This window comes from Trichosurus vulpecula, chromosome 2, assembly GCF_011100635.1.
Source record: "Trichosurus vulpecula isolate mTriVul1 chromosome 2, mTriVul1.pri, whole genome shotgun sequence".
Classification (NCBI taxonomy): Eukaryota; Metazoa; Chordata; class Mammalia; order Diprotodontia; family Phalangeridae; genus Trichosurus; species Trichosurus vulpecula.
The window spans coordinates 312455231-312469890 of NC_050574.1; the positions used below are offsets into that span (position 1 = coordinate 312455231).

Genomic DNA, 14660 nt, shown 5'->3' on the forward strand with positions numbered 1-14660 from the left:
AGTTGAATATGAAGGGGTGATATCTAAAAAAAATTAAATTAAATTAAAGGATGAGAGAGGAATATATTGAGAGAGGGAGAAAGGGAGAGATAGAATAGGGTAAATTATCTCACATAAAAGTGGCAAGAAAAAACAGTTCTGTAGGAAGGGAAGAGGGGGCAGGTAAGGGGAAATGAGTGAATCTTGCTCTCATCGGATTTGACCTGAGGAGGGAATACCATGCACACTCAATTGGGTATCTTATCCCACAGAAAAGAAGGAGGAAGGAGATAAAAAAGAGGGGACAATAGAAGGGAGGGCAGATAAGGGGCACAGGTAATCAAAAGCAAACACTTTTGAAAAGGGACAGGGTCAAGGGAGAAAACTGAATAAAGGGGGACAGGATAGGAAGGAGCAAAATACAGTTAGTCTTTCACAATACGAGTATTGTGGAAGGGTTTTGCATAATGATACACATGTGGCCTATGTTGAATTGCTTGCCTTCTTAGGCAGGGTGGGTGGGGAGGGAAGAGGGGAGAGAATTTGGAACTCAAAGTTTTAAAAGCAGATGTTAAAAAAAAAAAAAGTTTTTGCATGCAACTAGGAAATAAGATATACAGGCAATGGGGCATAGAAATCTATCTTGCCCTACAAGAAAGTAAGGGAAAGGGGGATGAGGGGGAGTGGGGTGACAGAAGGGAGGCTGAGTGGGTAACAGGGCAATCGGAATATATGCCATCTTGGAGTGGGGGGAGGGTAGAAATGGGGAGAAAATTTGTAATTTAAACTCTTGTGAAAATTAATGCTGAAAACTAAAAATATCAAATAAACAAATAAATAAATAAATGAGGCTACTGCCTAATCTAATGTCCCTTTCTCAGACTTGATCCCCCTTGACCTCTCTGCAGCATCTGGCACTTTGGATGGCCATTTCCTCCTGGGTTTGTCTGTGGGGTCCTTGGCCCCTTCTCTTTCCACTCAATACTTTGTCACTTGATGATCATATCAGTTCCCATAGGTTCAATTATCATCTATATGCAAACGAGGCCCATATCCATATGTGGAGAACCCTCACTTTAAGTAAATCACATTGCAAATAGCACTGGTGCAGCGCCTGGCCAGTGGTCCTGGCTTCAGGGCTTGGGAAGCCTCTCTGGCTACAGAGGGGGTGGGGCCACTTACATTAAGTGAGAAATGGCTGTACCTAGCTCTCTGTTAATCATCTCCAACTCCCTCCTGGACATCTCAAACTGGATGTTCTGTAGATATATCAAACTCATGTCAAAACAGACCTCATTATCTTCTCCTCAAAACCCCTCCAGTCCTAAAATTCCCTATCACTGTTAAGGACAGCACCATTTTCTTAGATCCACAGCCCTACTAAGATGGTATCATAATCAACAACTCACTGTCACACACACCCTACATATCCAATCTATTATCAAATCTTGTTCCTAACCTTCATAACATCTCATATATATATATATATATCCCCTTCTCTCTATTCATAGACACAATGCTAGATTCTTATCCCCTTTTACCTAGACTACTATAACAGCCTTCTGACTGGTCTGTATGTTAAATATACTATAGTTGTTCTGATAGGTAAAGAAATAGCAGAAAAATTTATAACCAAGTATGTGACACTACCAGAAAATGACTTCAAGTCCCAACTGATAATATAATATTTGAGCCATTAAACATATCCAGTATTTTAAACCTATTGATTCTGAGGAGTAGGAGACCAATACTTTTCTACCTAGGTGATTCTAACTTTTGTCCTCTACAAGACACTTTTTGCCTATCAATTAAAAAAAAAATTTTTTTGGAGGGGGGAAGGCAGGGCAATTGGAGTTAAGTGACTTGCCCAAGGTCACACAGCTAGTGTGTCAAGTGTCTGAGGCTGAATTTGAACTCAGGTCCTCCTGACTCCAGAGCTGGTGCTCTCCTCACTGCGCCACCTAGCTGCCTCTTGCCTATCAATTTTTAAACCAATTTTGTTCCATTTTTGTAGCTGGATAAAACTAAACTACAGATAAATTTATATAAACTGGCCTAAGTTAGCACTGCTCAAACTAGAATTTGGGTTACTTACTGTCCAGTGCTGCCCTTTATTGCATTATCTATAAAAGTTTTAATGCTTTAACAACTATAACTTCAGTACTAGCCATATTAATTTACTATGGTAGCTGATTCTTTAGTATGTAAAAATTGGCTGCAACATCTTTTGGAGGGTGTGCTGAAGGAGAGGAGTTAATGAGGAAGAAAAATAAGATTAATGACTATATCAAAGTTTATAGATTGGTCAAAAGTTTTAATTATCCTCCAAGATGTTCCTTATCGCAACCATTGAATGTTTCAAAAGAATACAAAAATAAATTAGAGCCATCTGCTAAAACTGACATAGATTGACCAAGAAAATAGTGGCTTTGTCAGAATGTCCCAAGAGAATTCTTTTAAACTTTCCTTTTCCCCCCTCTTCAAGACACTTACCAACTGGAATATTTGAGGTGGTCACTGCAGTAGCATGAGACGAATGAGAGGGCATGGTCATGGTGACAATTGTACTTGTGGGGGCTTGTGTGTGTGACACAGATCCTGGAAAGAAAAAATAAATCCTAAACAACTATTTCTACTATCCTTATATTTTGAAATTAGAGAAACACCAATATGGGGGTTGGGACTGAACTAGAATTCAAATACTCAAATCATCCTAAAAGTAGGTAGGAAAAGGTCTGTTAAAGAAAATAAACTTACTTTACTTACTTTTCTTTTTTTTGGAGAATATATAATTTTTAAATTTTCAATTCTAAATTCTCTCTCTTCTCCCCACCCCCTTCATCCTTTCCTACTATTTTAAAGAGAAAGTGGGGATACCAACATAGAATGTTGACATTTACCAGCTGTAGTTGCTGAGGGAATGGTGTTGGTGGCCAAAATGGGTGCCACGGTTGCTGCTGCCACTGGTGTACCACTACTGAAGATAGTCTTCTATAGAAGAGTAAACAAAACAACACAGAATTGTGCTAATCAGGAATATTTTCTATTCTGTTCCAATTTAAAATCAAATAGACTCTGAGAATAAGCAGATCATGACTGATGACTTTAATATCCTGATTTTGGACCAATAAACAAGATGTTAAATTAGGGTTCACCCTAAAGTTTTACCTGAGCCATGGTATGAAGCTGCTGTTTTGGTGTGCCGATAGCTGGATGTGATGGTAATGTGATTCTGGTTGTTGCATCCCTTGATTGTGCAGGACGCTGAATGCTAATTGCTGCAGAAGGTGGGTGCTGGATAGACAAGGCTGGACGACTAAAAACACATAAGACATTATTTACAGACCACTCAAAGACATGATTCATGGGCATACCTCTTCAATGTGAGAGATATCAGACCTTTAGATTTTTTCATTTATGCTGTATTAGAGTGAGCTATATTTTTCTTGATTTCTAAAGAACTTATTTTAAACCACATTAGGCCTTTGATCTGATTACTGAAATGAATATCTAGCTAAATTGTACTCTTCAAATTCAATGAAGTGTCATTAAAAACATTATCCCAATGCATCACAATCATCTAAATTGAGTTTTAGTCATCATTAACAAGGCATTTCCTAGATTCCTACTCCCCAGGATTGTTTTGAGAATAAAATGAGATACTTGCAATTTCCAGACCTTAAAGCACTATATAAATGCTAGCTATTATTATTTTTAAAAGAGAAATAACTATCTCCACAGGTATGATGGGAGACATCTTAAAAGTTTTGATTTATTAACATTTATATATTATAGTGTTTAACTGCAATGCTACAAATCAAAAGATACTTTGCAAAAATGTTCACTTACTAATTTTTACTCTTTACACTTATATTGTGGGCAGGGCATTAACATTTCACTCCCACTCCCCTGAACAAGACGTACTAAATTCGAGAGAGGTTCATTCATCAATCTTTGAGGTCTTTAAATTTGTTTGTTTTTACACAACAGTTTGGAAGCATTTATGCTGTTATGGAAATAAAGAGCTGAATGGTTTTTTGTTTCTCATTGGCTCTGTTGAAAAATCAAATGGGGAAAACCCATTTACTAGTTAAAATGAGGCTTAGGGGTATTGGTAGATTTCAAATTCTATATACTGTAACTGCCTATAATTAATAGTTGATTGTCTTTCAAACAGTGTCTTTGTATTAGCAGCACAGTGTATATGTATTTCAATCAAGACCAATGGTTTTTATTTATGGGGAAGTAACAGCTAAATAGGAAATACAGGGAAAATGAAATGACACTTAGAATTTGCTGATCCCTCTCAGTCTTCTTTTTTCTAAACTCACACTTAAATTGTTCTACTTTTGAAGATAACTGATTCAAGTGCTTCAGTTTAGTCTTACAGTTATGTAACAATTCTCAAATTTATTTAACAAAAAATTTACAACAATAATGTGAAGTTCAACTCATTAAAAATTCTTTTTCAAAAACATCCAGCCTAAAGTTTTATGGATGACTTGGAACTAAGATTAGATTTCAGAAGTTCATTCGTTTGTCACTGGATCATACAGCACCTCTAAAGAGTCCAACCTAGCCTAGGAATAATGGTAGAATACATGGCAATACATTCTTCTCATGCTGATCCCTTTCACTATTTTTTATTAAGACAAGCTCTTCAAGTACTGTAAAATACAATATTAACCTCTTTCAATTTCATATCACTTTGGTCTTTATGTTCTCCACTCACCTGAGAGTTGAATCAGTAGCATGAGCTGCTGTTGTTGTAATGACTGGAGACTGTGCTCTGGTGGCTGAAACAGTTGCTACCACAGCAGGAGGGATGGTATTTGAGGTGGTCACTGGGGGACGAGACTGGAAATATATTAAAAAAAAAAGTATGTAATTTTAAAAATGAAAAGTAAAACAAGGAATTTGTAATGCTGTACTTAGAAGGACAAGCTGAGAATTCTTTCATAGCTCAGAAAAACAAATCTGTTTCTTGGTGATGTTTAATGTCCAAAATTCAGAAACCAGAAGGAAATACTGATTTTCCAGGGTGCTTATAGATGGAACAGTATCATCAAAAGCCAGAAAATTTCAAGGGCTAAGTTTTGTTTGGACAGTTTTGTGCTCAAATTTCCAAACATAACCACAATCAAAATTCTCCTTTGCCATTCTTACAACTCAAGAGCTAGTCCCAAGATTTGTAATTTACCTATTGTTTTCTCCTCTATAGACATTCTGTTGAGGAGTGATATTACAAGATTCTTTTCAAATAGACTCCACTGGAGAGCTAGACAAAATAAGCAGTTAGTTTTCAAGGCATACTCTATTCTTCAGAAGGACAGGAAAGGCCAGGGTGCCTACTACCTGCTAGATATTTCCATATGGATATTCAGCTACAGCTTTCAGTGTTAGTTCTAAAACTACACTTATCCTTTTTATACCCCACACCCAGGATGTTTTATTGTCTCATCAGTCACCTAAGCTTGAATCCTTAAGAGCCATGTTTAATTTCTGCCTCTTCCAGGGAGGTAGTATGGAGCAAGAGGGGAAGAAGGAGGGAGAAGAAAATAGATTTGAAATCTGAGGACCTAGCCTTTGATCCTAGTTCTACAATTTATAATCTGAGTGACCTGGAGCAAATCCCTTAACTTCTCTGGGCCTGTTTCCTTATTATAAAATGAGGAGTTGGATTGACAATTTTGTCAGTCTAAGGTCCCTTCCCACTATAAATGTATGGTCCTATGATCCTTGCCACAATGTTTCTTCCATTTGTCCCTTTCTTTACACTCTCATTGTACCACCCTAATGTAGACCCTTATGCCCGCAGATGATTATTTCCTCCTGATTTGCCTGTCTTTGGTTTCTCCTCCTGCCAATTTATCTCTTTACAAAGTAACCAGATTAACAATCCCCCTAAAACAAGACTTATAAGTATTAACACCCCTCAGCAGCTCAAAAAACTGAAATGACTCCTTACTGTCCACAGTATAAAATGAAATTTTATTTAAGGTCTCATATAATCAAAGACCCAATTAACCCTTTAATTTCATCAGCTCCTAATCTCTTATATAAATCTTTTCCTCTAGCTAACCTGGTTTACACTAGAATCCCGTCTTATGCAGAGAAGAAATTCTAAAGTCAACACATCAGGTGAAAAATGTGTGGTCAAAATTACTCCACCAAGTGTTTCTGGACACAAGTTACAGCAATTGGTCCCTGCTACTGAGGGGATTAGAACTGCAAGTGGTAGTGGGAACTGAGTGAACCGCACTGACTCCATCTTGTGATTCAATGCTGGAGTTAGTTCAGTTTTCTTTCTATTCAATTATGGATCTAGTTCAATTTTTGTCTTGTGTGGAAACTTTATTCAATTGTGAGAACTGTGAGAAAATATTATTGCACTGTTTGCACCTAACCCTGAATGTCTGGGAAGCTGCCTGCTGCTTAGAGACCCTTAACTAAGGACCTGGGTTATGCTGATCAGCAATCCTGTTAAATCTGATGATTGATGCAAGGAGTTTTCTCACACTTATACATTTCAAGCAACTCATATGCCTGTCTTAGTTATTGTTTCCATGTTCCTTTGATTAAATACAAGCACTTTCTTATTTCAGAGAACTGCACCTATTCATTCTTCCCATCCAAACTAGGAAAGTCCCTAATATTTTTTCTAATCAGAAAACAGATTACCTAATTTTGCATCCTGGTTATTTTATTTTAATTAATTGGTCTTATTTGATTGTTTTTAATGCATAAAAATCTGTCTCCCCCTGTATTCTAGGTCCAGTGCTATAGCTAAGGAAGGCTACTGGTCCCAATTTACTGGGCAATTGGTATGCATTATTTAATAAAGCAATATGCTTGGATGCTTGTACCTTTGGTTTCGCAATCATTTCATCTTTCACCTAACACACTACTCCCCAGCCTCTCTATCCCTTCCTCTGAACTCCTCTAAGACCTATGGTCTATATTTAACTGTTTGTGTTATGTCTTTTCTCTGTAACTAGAATGTAAACTCTTTGAGAATCAAGACTATGCTGTGGTCCTCTTTATATTTCCTGGAACACCTACCACTAGTAGTGGTCAATTACTCAGTATATGTCTGTTGATTTGAGTACCCTCCCAAGACCATCACCTGCCTGAATTGGCTGATGAATGATGTGCTGTACTGCTGGCTGAGCTGTAGCTGCATTTGGCAACTGTGAAGTTGGCCTCAGGACTGTGGTTACCTTAGAACTGGACATCACAGCAGCAGCAGCTGCACCTAAAATACAAAATTGCATTCTTAATTAATAAAATGATCTGTCATGCCTCAGAAATGTAATTAATGGCCCAATTCTATCCATTAGGAAAAAAAATGCTAGAAAAAAGATAATAGGCTAAGTAACCTTAGTTACCAGGAAGTTAGGTTGTGTAGCAGATAGAGCACTGGGCCTAGTGTCAGGAAGATCTGGATTCAAATCTAGCCTCAGACACTTACTGTGTCACCCACACAAGTCACTTAACTCCTCCTTGCCTCAGTTCTTCACCTGTAAAATGGAGACACATTGGAGAAGGAAATGGCAAACCACTCCACTATCTCTACCAAAAAAACCCCATGGACAATATCCATGGGGTCATATAGAGTCAGATACAACTGGACAAAAACAAACTTTCAGTACTTAACTGAAAGAATTAGCTAGTCCAATATAGTAAAATGCTTCAACTTTTCAAAAGGCATGGATTTACCAACTACTATGGACCTATGATTTCACTGCTAGAAGGAAACCCCAGGTGAGGAAATTCCCTATACCAATGCAAGCCATTACCTTCTCTGCAATTTCTAGTCTAGTCTAGGCTTGCCTAGTTACTAGTTGCCTCAGGTACTGAGAAGTTCTATTATTTGCTCAGTCACAGAGGCAGGACTTGAACTCAGATCTTCCTGTCTAAGCCATTCCTCTATTAGTATGGATGTTTTCAAATTTAGGAGGGAAAAGAAAGCATGTGTGACAAAAAAAAAAAAATTCACCCAAAATAGTTATGGTCCATCTATAAATAAAACTGGCCTACAGAAATGTCTAAAAAATTGTTTTAATTTTTTGCTTCTGTACCATTATTTGCATTTTTTTCCATGACTAAAATGGTCTGTTTTCAATTGACTTTATTTGCTATAGAAAGTGATTGCCAGAAGAGCAGGTATGTGGTGAAGAAAGTTATAAGATCAATTAAAATGAGCCATGCTTATAAGCTATGTAGAGTTTATAAAGGACTGAAAATGTACAAAATATATACAACAATATTATGCCATTCATTCACTTGATACTTTAGGACAAAAAACAGGAACATGCTAGAAATATGGTATAGTTTTGAATTTACATGTAAATGTACAGAATTGTTGTGTGAAACATTATCCTTCAAAAAAAATACTCTGAGATATTTTGTGCAACACTCTACACGCCATCATAATAGTCTGTCTGATTGTCCTATTAAAAGATTTTGGACAAAAGGTGGCATAATTTACCTCGAGGTAAATGAGAAGCTCCAATGTGAAGAGGGGGCCCAGGAGCACTACTGCGAATGATGGACATCTGTACATTTGTCGTCATAATATGATGCAAATTGCTGGGGTGTCCCTGCAATAAAAAAAGGAATAACAAGGTATTTAATGTGCTTGTTTAAAGCCTAAAAGCTGACTATAAATCCTTTGTGTGAAGGAGAATCGCTTTCAGACAGTAAGCATGCAAAGGCCAAGTACTACCTGGAATCAGGGGTTTAATAAGTGGTTTGGATGAATAAATTTTCTAAGAACTCATCAACTGCTTTTGGCCTAGTTAATTAGTAAGATGCATGTAGATACATGTAAGATGTGGCAGTTTTAAATACACAGTCATCTACATTCCCGATGTTGCTATTACTCTACTGTGTTTATCTTAGCCAGACAAAACTTACTTCGGCCCTGATCTCTTCTTTGCCCACACTTCCTTACTACTATGAAGCCCTTCTGGACTCACTGGAGTATAACTATCAACAGGTAAGAATAAACAACCAATAGCAAAATGTGCCACTCATTTCTGCTCCTGCCCGCTCTTCATCTCCCAAGTATGTTTCCATCTTCCTCTTATAGGTGACATATGATATAATATACCACACTGGTATTCAATGAATGAAGATCAAGAATAGCCTGGTATCTTATTTTGTAAAATAATAAGAGAAAAAACCTGTTGTCCACTGATTGTTGCCACAGGAATGGCTGAAGCTTGAGGGATGCTACTCTCCATCGTCACGGTCACTTGCCCGGGGACCTTGGGAGGGAGTGACAGGGTAGAAGGTGGAGCAGGAGCAATGGGACGGCTCGGCATGGTGGGCTTCAGAGGTGGCTGCAAAGAAAAATAATACCAATAATTTTTCAAGAGAAATTCGTCTTTCATCCAAGTCCTTAAATCAAAAATTAGAAGGGAAGCCAGAGTTCATTTTAATTAGTATGTAAGACTGGGACAGTCATCCCACCCCAACATGAATCAGAGGGATACTGGGATTGTCTCGAGTGATGAAGCTCAGGGAGGGGGTGTCTTCAGAAGTTAAAAAAAACAAAACCAAACCCAACAACTCCAAATTACTAAATACTCCCATGTGATTGTCATTGGCTTCAAGCAATCAACAATGATTAACTGTTCAATATGTGCCAGATTCTATGCTAGGTGCTGAGGGCCATAAAGGCAAAAATCAAGTCATTTCTGCCCTTAAAGAGATTTACTCTCTTGGTCAAAAAACATGAAGATGCATAGGTACAAGTAAAGTAGAGATGGGGCAATTTTGGAGGGGAGGGTACAAGTATCTGGAAGATGAGGAAAGACTTCACAGAGAAGATGGTGCTAGAGCTGAGTTTGAAGACACTAAGTCTCCAAGAGGGAGTGAGTGCTGAGGAGGGAATGCATCCTAGGCAGGGGGCCATACCTAGTGCAAAGGCCCAGAGAAGGGAGGAGGAATGTTGTTTGTGACAACAGCAAGAAGGAAAGTTTGGCTGGACTGAGGTGGGTGTGAAGGGGAATGATGTACAAGAAGGCTGGAGAGATAGGATGGGGCCAAGCTGTGAAGAGTTTCAATGGCTAACGAGTTTATATTTTATCTTATAGGTAATTGGGGGCCACTAAAATTTTTTGAGTAAGGAACCTGGTCAGACCTGTGCTTTAGGAAAATGCCTTAGGCCACTTTGCAAAGGCCAGAGAGGAGGTCGAAGAGATCTGAGGCTGGGAGACCAATAAAGAGGAAATAATCACAATCTGGGCAAGAGTTGATGAGGCCCCAAAATATGGTGGTAGCTGCTTGGTGGAGAGGAGAAGATAGATGTGAAAAATGTAGAGATAGAGATGACAAGATCTAGCAACTGACTGATAAGGGGAGTGAGTGAGGAAATGAACATGTCACCAACAGAGTGAACCTCGGATGACTAGAAGAATGTGGTCTTTAGCAGAAATAGACAAGTTCTGGAAGGGTTAGGTTTTGAGGAAAAGGTTCTGTTTTGCACATGCAGAATTTGAGATGTCTCTGAGATACCCAGTTTGAAATGTGTCCAAAAGGCAACTGGAGATGAGCAACTAGAATTCAGGAGGATGACTAAAGCTGCAGAGATGATAAACCCACAGTAGCTGTTAAGATAATCAAGTAAGAAATTTGCTCCCTCAAATACTTAACCTCCAAGTTCTTTTATCTACCAAAGGCAGATAGCAGAAGGTGCTGTGGAAAGACTTACAGATCTGGAGTCAGGAAACCCTGAAAACCTGAGTTCAAATCCAGCTTCAGACACTTACAAGTTGGGTGACCTGGACAAGTTATATAACCTCTCTAAGCCTCAGTTTCCACATCTGTAAAATGGAGATAATAGGACCTATTTCCCAGAGTTGCTGTGAGCATAAAGTGAGATAATTATGAAGTGCTGGTCAAACCTTAAAGCACTAAATAAATGCTAGCTATTATCACTACTCAATTCCCATGACCTCCCACATCCCACCTAAGCTACTCACAGAGATGGTCAACCCTTGATCTTGCCATCATTCATAGTTGTCCTATTTTTATGATTATGACTATAAAACTTTTTCTGATCATAAACTTTTATTGCTCCATCCTTCCCTCTGCATCATAACCTCTAATCTGTTCTTCAACTCCACCATGACGTCAGTTTCCTTCACCCCTTAATTCTTTCTCAGGACACCAGAACTATGTTGACTACCCTCTGCCCCCTCCCCAATCTTGACCCTTCAGTAAACTGCACTATCAAGGCAGCTAGGTGGTACAAAAGATAGTGCTCTGAGCTTGGAGTCAGGAAGACCCACCTTCCGGAGTTCAAATCCGGCCTCAGACACTTCCTAGCTGTGTGACCCTAGGCAAGTGACTTAACCCTGTTAGCCTCAGTTTCCTCATCTGTAAAATGAGCTGGAGAAGAAATGTCCAATCACTTCAGTATCTCTGCCAAGAAAACCCCAAATGGGGCCATGCAGAGTCTGACACGACTGAACAACAACAATCCTCTGCTCTTGACTCCCTTGCTGTCTTTTCCTAACACAAATTACACTTTGCCAATCCTGGATTATTCCCACAATTCATTCCTTCACTCCTAATTATGTGCTGCTGAACATAGCTGGGAAAAGTCACAAAACTGTGCTCACATGGTCCATTACAAATTTATATTAACATCATCTCAACTGGACGCTCACTGTAGCAAGCCAATCCTTCCATAGCTTTCTAATCAACTTCTTATCCCACTCACCACAGAGACTATTCCAAAACATTTTCCTTTCATCTTCTTAAAGCTCCCCTCGCCCTCTCATCCCTTGATACCTCCATCTCCTGGCTTCCTTCAAGTCTCAGCTTTCCCAGTTCTTCTTAACCTCAGTGTCTTCCCTCTGTCTGCATCTTATTGTGCATAGATGTTTTCATTTTGCTTCCCTCATTAGACTATGAACTTCTTGAGATCAGGGAATATATTTTTGCCTTTATTTGAATCCCCAGCATTTAGCACAGTGCCTGGCATAGAACAGGTACTTAATAAATGCTTACTGACTTGACTCTCCTGAACTCCAGGCCCATTTTGGATACCTTAAATTGGACGACCTGTTAGTGTCTCGAACCCAGCAATATCCAAACAAACAGAACTCTTCCTGCCAAAGCCCTTCTAACTTTGATATTACTGTTGAGGATACCACCATTCTCCCAGTGACAAGACTCATAACCTTGGTGTTATCTTCAGCTCCTCGCTTGAAATCACTACACATATCTCACCTACTGTTAAATCTTGTCATTCTTACCTTAATAACACCTCTCACAAATGGGAACAATATCCCAACCCCTTCTCCCACCAAAGTTACACTTGTTTCTCCTTAAAAAAAAAAAGTATTAAAATCATCCTTGAGATTTGACTGGCTCTCAGGGACCAAAGGTCTGGGTTTTTGACATCACTTTCTGATTGCCTGAATACAAAACAGCCACAAGAAGCTTCACGGCAGACCACAATGGGCCACGCAGGCAAAGGAATTTAGCTCCACCGAACCAATTCAGGATGTCCTCCATGCACATCCTTGTTGGATAGCTTTCTTCTGCTATGGCTTAATAAATCTCCTTTAGTTAACTGCTGAATAACCTACAAGCGTCTTCTTCTTCTTATATTAAACCTAAACTGACACTGGTCTAAGTTATGTCTAACATCCCCTTTCTCCACTCCCATAGTCACTACCCCAATGCTGACCCTGACTGCCTTTTGCCTGGACAACTGCAATAACTTTCTAATTAGTCTAGCTGGCTCAAGTTTCTTCCATGCCAGTCCAAGCTCCATTCTGCTACACAGGTGATTTTCCCAAAAAGTCGGTCTATCTATGCCACACACCCACCCCTTGACTCAGTGGCTCCCTATTGTTCTCAAGATCAAGTACCTAAAGTCCATAGCAACCTGCCCCCTTCCCGCTTTCTAGTCTTCTTACACCTTACTCCTCTCTGCGTATCTTCAATGCTGTTCCCTGAACATGACATTATATGTCCTATCTCTGCCTCAGCGCTGGCTGTCTCCTAACCTTGAAATGTTCTCCCTCCTGTCTCTTAGCTTTCCTGGCCTTATACAAAGCTCAGCTAAAATCCCACTTCCTGGAGGAGGCCTTCCCATCTCTTCCAACTTCTGAGGGCTGCTAGTGCCTTCCCTCTAGATGACCCTCCATCCATTCTGTTTATGTCCCCCATTAGGATGTAAGCTACTTGAGGGCAGAGACAGCTGTATTTTTCCTTTCTTTGCCTCCCCCAGTGCTTTGTATACATGGCACTGACTGATTGAGAATATGTAGAGATAAAATGGCCCAGGACAGAAGCCTGAATACAGCCATAGTTAAAGGGTATAATATGGATGATGAACCAGCAAAGGAAACTGAGATACACAGGAGCACCAAGAGAGAAAACAACGTCACAAAAAACTTGAGGAGAGAAAGCATCTGGGAGGAGAGGGTGGTCAACTGTTACTTAACGGCCACAGGTCAAGAAACGTGAGGACTAATAAAAGGCTATCAGATTGGGAAATTAAGAATGAAATTAACTTCAAAATCGATAATGGAAAACATCTGGGAAAAACCTATTGATGTGTTAATTGCCAAGCAGCACCAACAAGAAACAAACAAACAACTGAACACTGCAGAGTAATCATAAAAAGTTGGAGATGATTACAAGGCCACATGTCTAAAGACGTTTGGAAGGCTGCTATAAATTAGAGGTCTGTTTTCTGGTCATGGCTCAACATGAAATTTGAACCTTTAAGTTACCTTCATAAGTCCCTCTGAAAATGAAAGTGGTACTGCTGGAGTCAGATGCTGTGGTGGTGCTGTGACGGTGACTGGAGCCCCAGAGGGTACTGCATGATGGGGAGGCAACATCTGGACCTGTGGATAAGGTCGCACCACAACTGGCTCTTGCTTTTCTTCACGAGACTGTAGAGAACTACTGGAGCCCAGGTGCTCCCTGGGAGTGATTTCTGAATCTCGATTAGATTCATCGTTAACTAATAAAGACATTAAAGGTTAAAATTAGTTTCTCTAGCATCACATTACATTTTCTACAAATCAATGAATATTGTCATGCCATTCCAATTAGATTTGAGGATTGCCAAGTAGCTCAGTTCTTCAATGAACCTAAACAGCATGGAAATTTGCCCATTTCGCTATAATCACAACTTAACAGGATACCATACTTATATTTTTCAGTACTGCCTCATTTAAAATTTCTACATTATGGGAATTTGTTACTTGGGAAATATTTCACAATTTAAACTATGAGAAACTTAGAAAAATTGCTTCCTGGCTTAAAGCCCACTACAGTAATGTTCAATCTTGAGAGGTGGGTAAGAAATGACTATAATGTAAAGGCAAAAAGGCATAAATAAACATTTAAAAAAAGAATTTCTACAACATACATAATCATTAATGTAAATATTAAAAATAGTAAAAGGAAGATAAATTCTGAGTTGTTTTAGTGACTACCTTTGGTCCGAGAGAACAGACAATGAAACATCTCTTCTTCCTCCTATAAGTGAGGAAGTGAGGGATTCCAGGAGTCTAATCATGTGTATCCACTAACAAGGGAGGTCACTCTACAGATCAGTTCTGCTCCCCTTTTTTAGTTACAAGGGGGATTCAGAGTGTACGCATATTTGCGTGTTCTATGGCCAACAATGACTTAAAAAT

At 39.1% G+C, this 14660-nt stretch overlaps 1 protein-coding gene across 3 annotated transcripts in view; it reads right to left on the reverse strand.

The window, feature by feature from the left end:
* Positions 1–14660, reverse strand: part of SAP130 (Sin3A associated protein 130) — a 52315-nt gene that overhangs the window by 25154 nt on the left and 12501 nt on the right. For all 3 annotated transcript variants that reach the window (XM_036747149.1, XM_036747150.1, XM_036747148.1), the window contains exons 3-10: positions 13743–13978; positions 9168–9326; positions 8471–8582; positions 7110–7234; positions 4712–4836; positions 3148–3295; positions 2880–2970; positions 2473–2577 (exon numbers count right to left, since the gene is read on the reverse strand). In XM_036747149.1, coding sequence (XP_036603044.1) covers positions 2473–2577; positions 2880–2970; positions 3148–3295; positions 4712–4836; positions 7110–7234; positions 8471–8582; positions 9168–9326; positions 13743–13978 — 1101 coding nt within the window. The remainder of the gene's footprint in view (positions 1–2472; positions 2578–2879; positions 2971–3147; positions 3296–4711; positions 4837–7109; positions 7235–8470; positions 8583–9167; positions 9327–13742; positions 13979–14660) is intronic.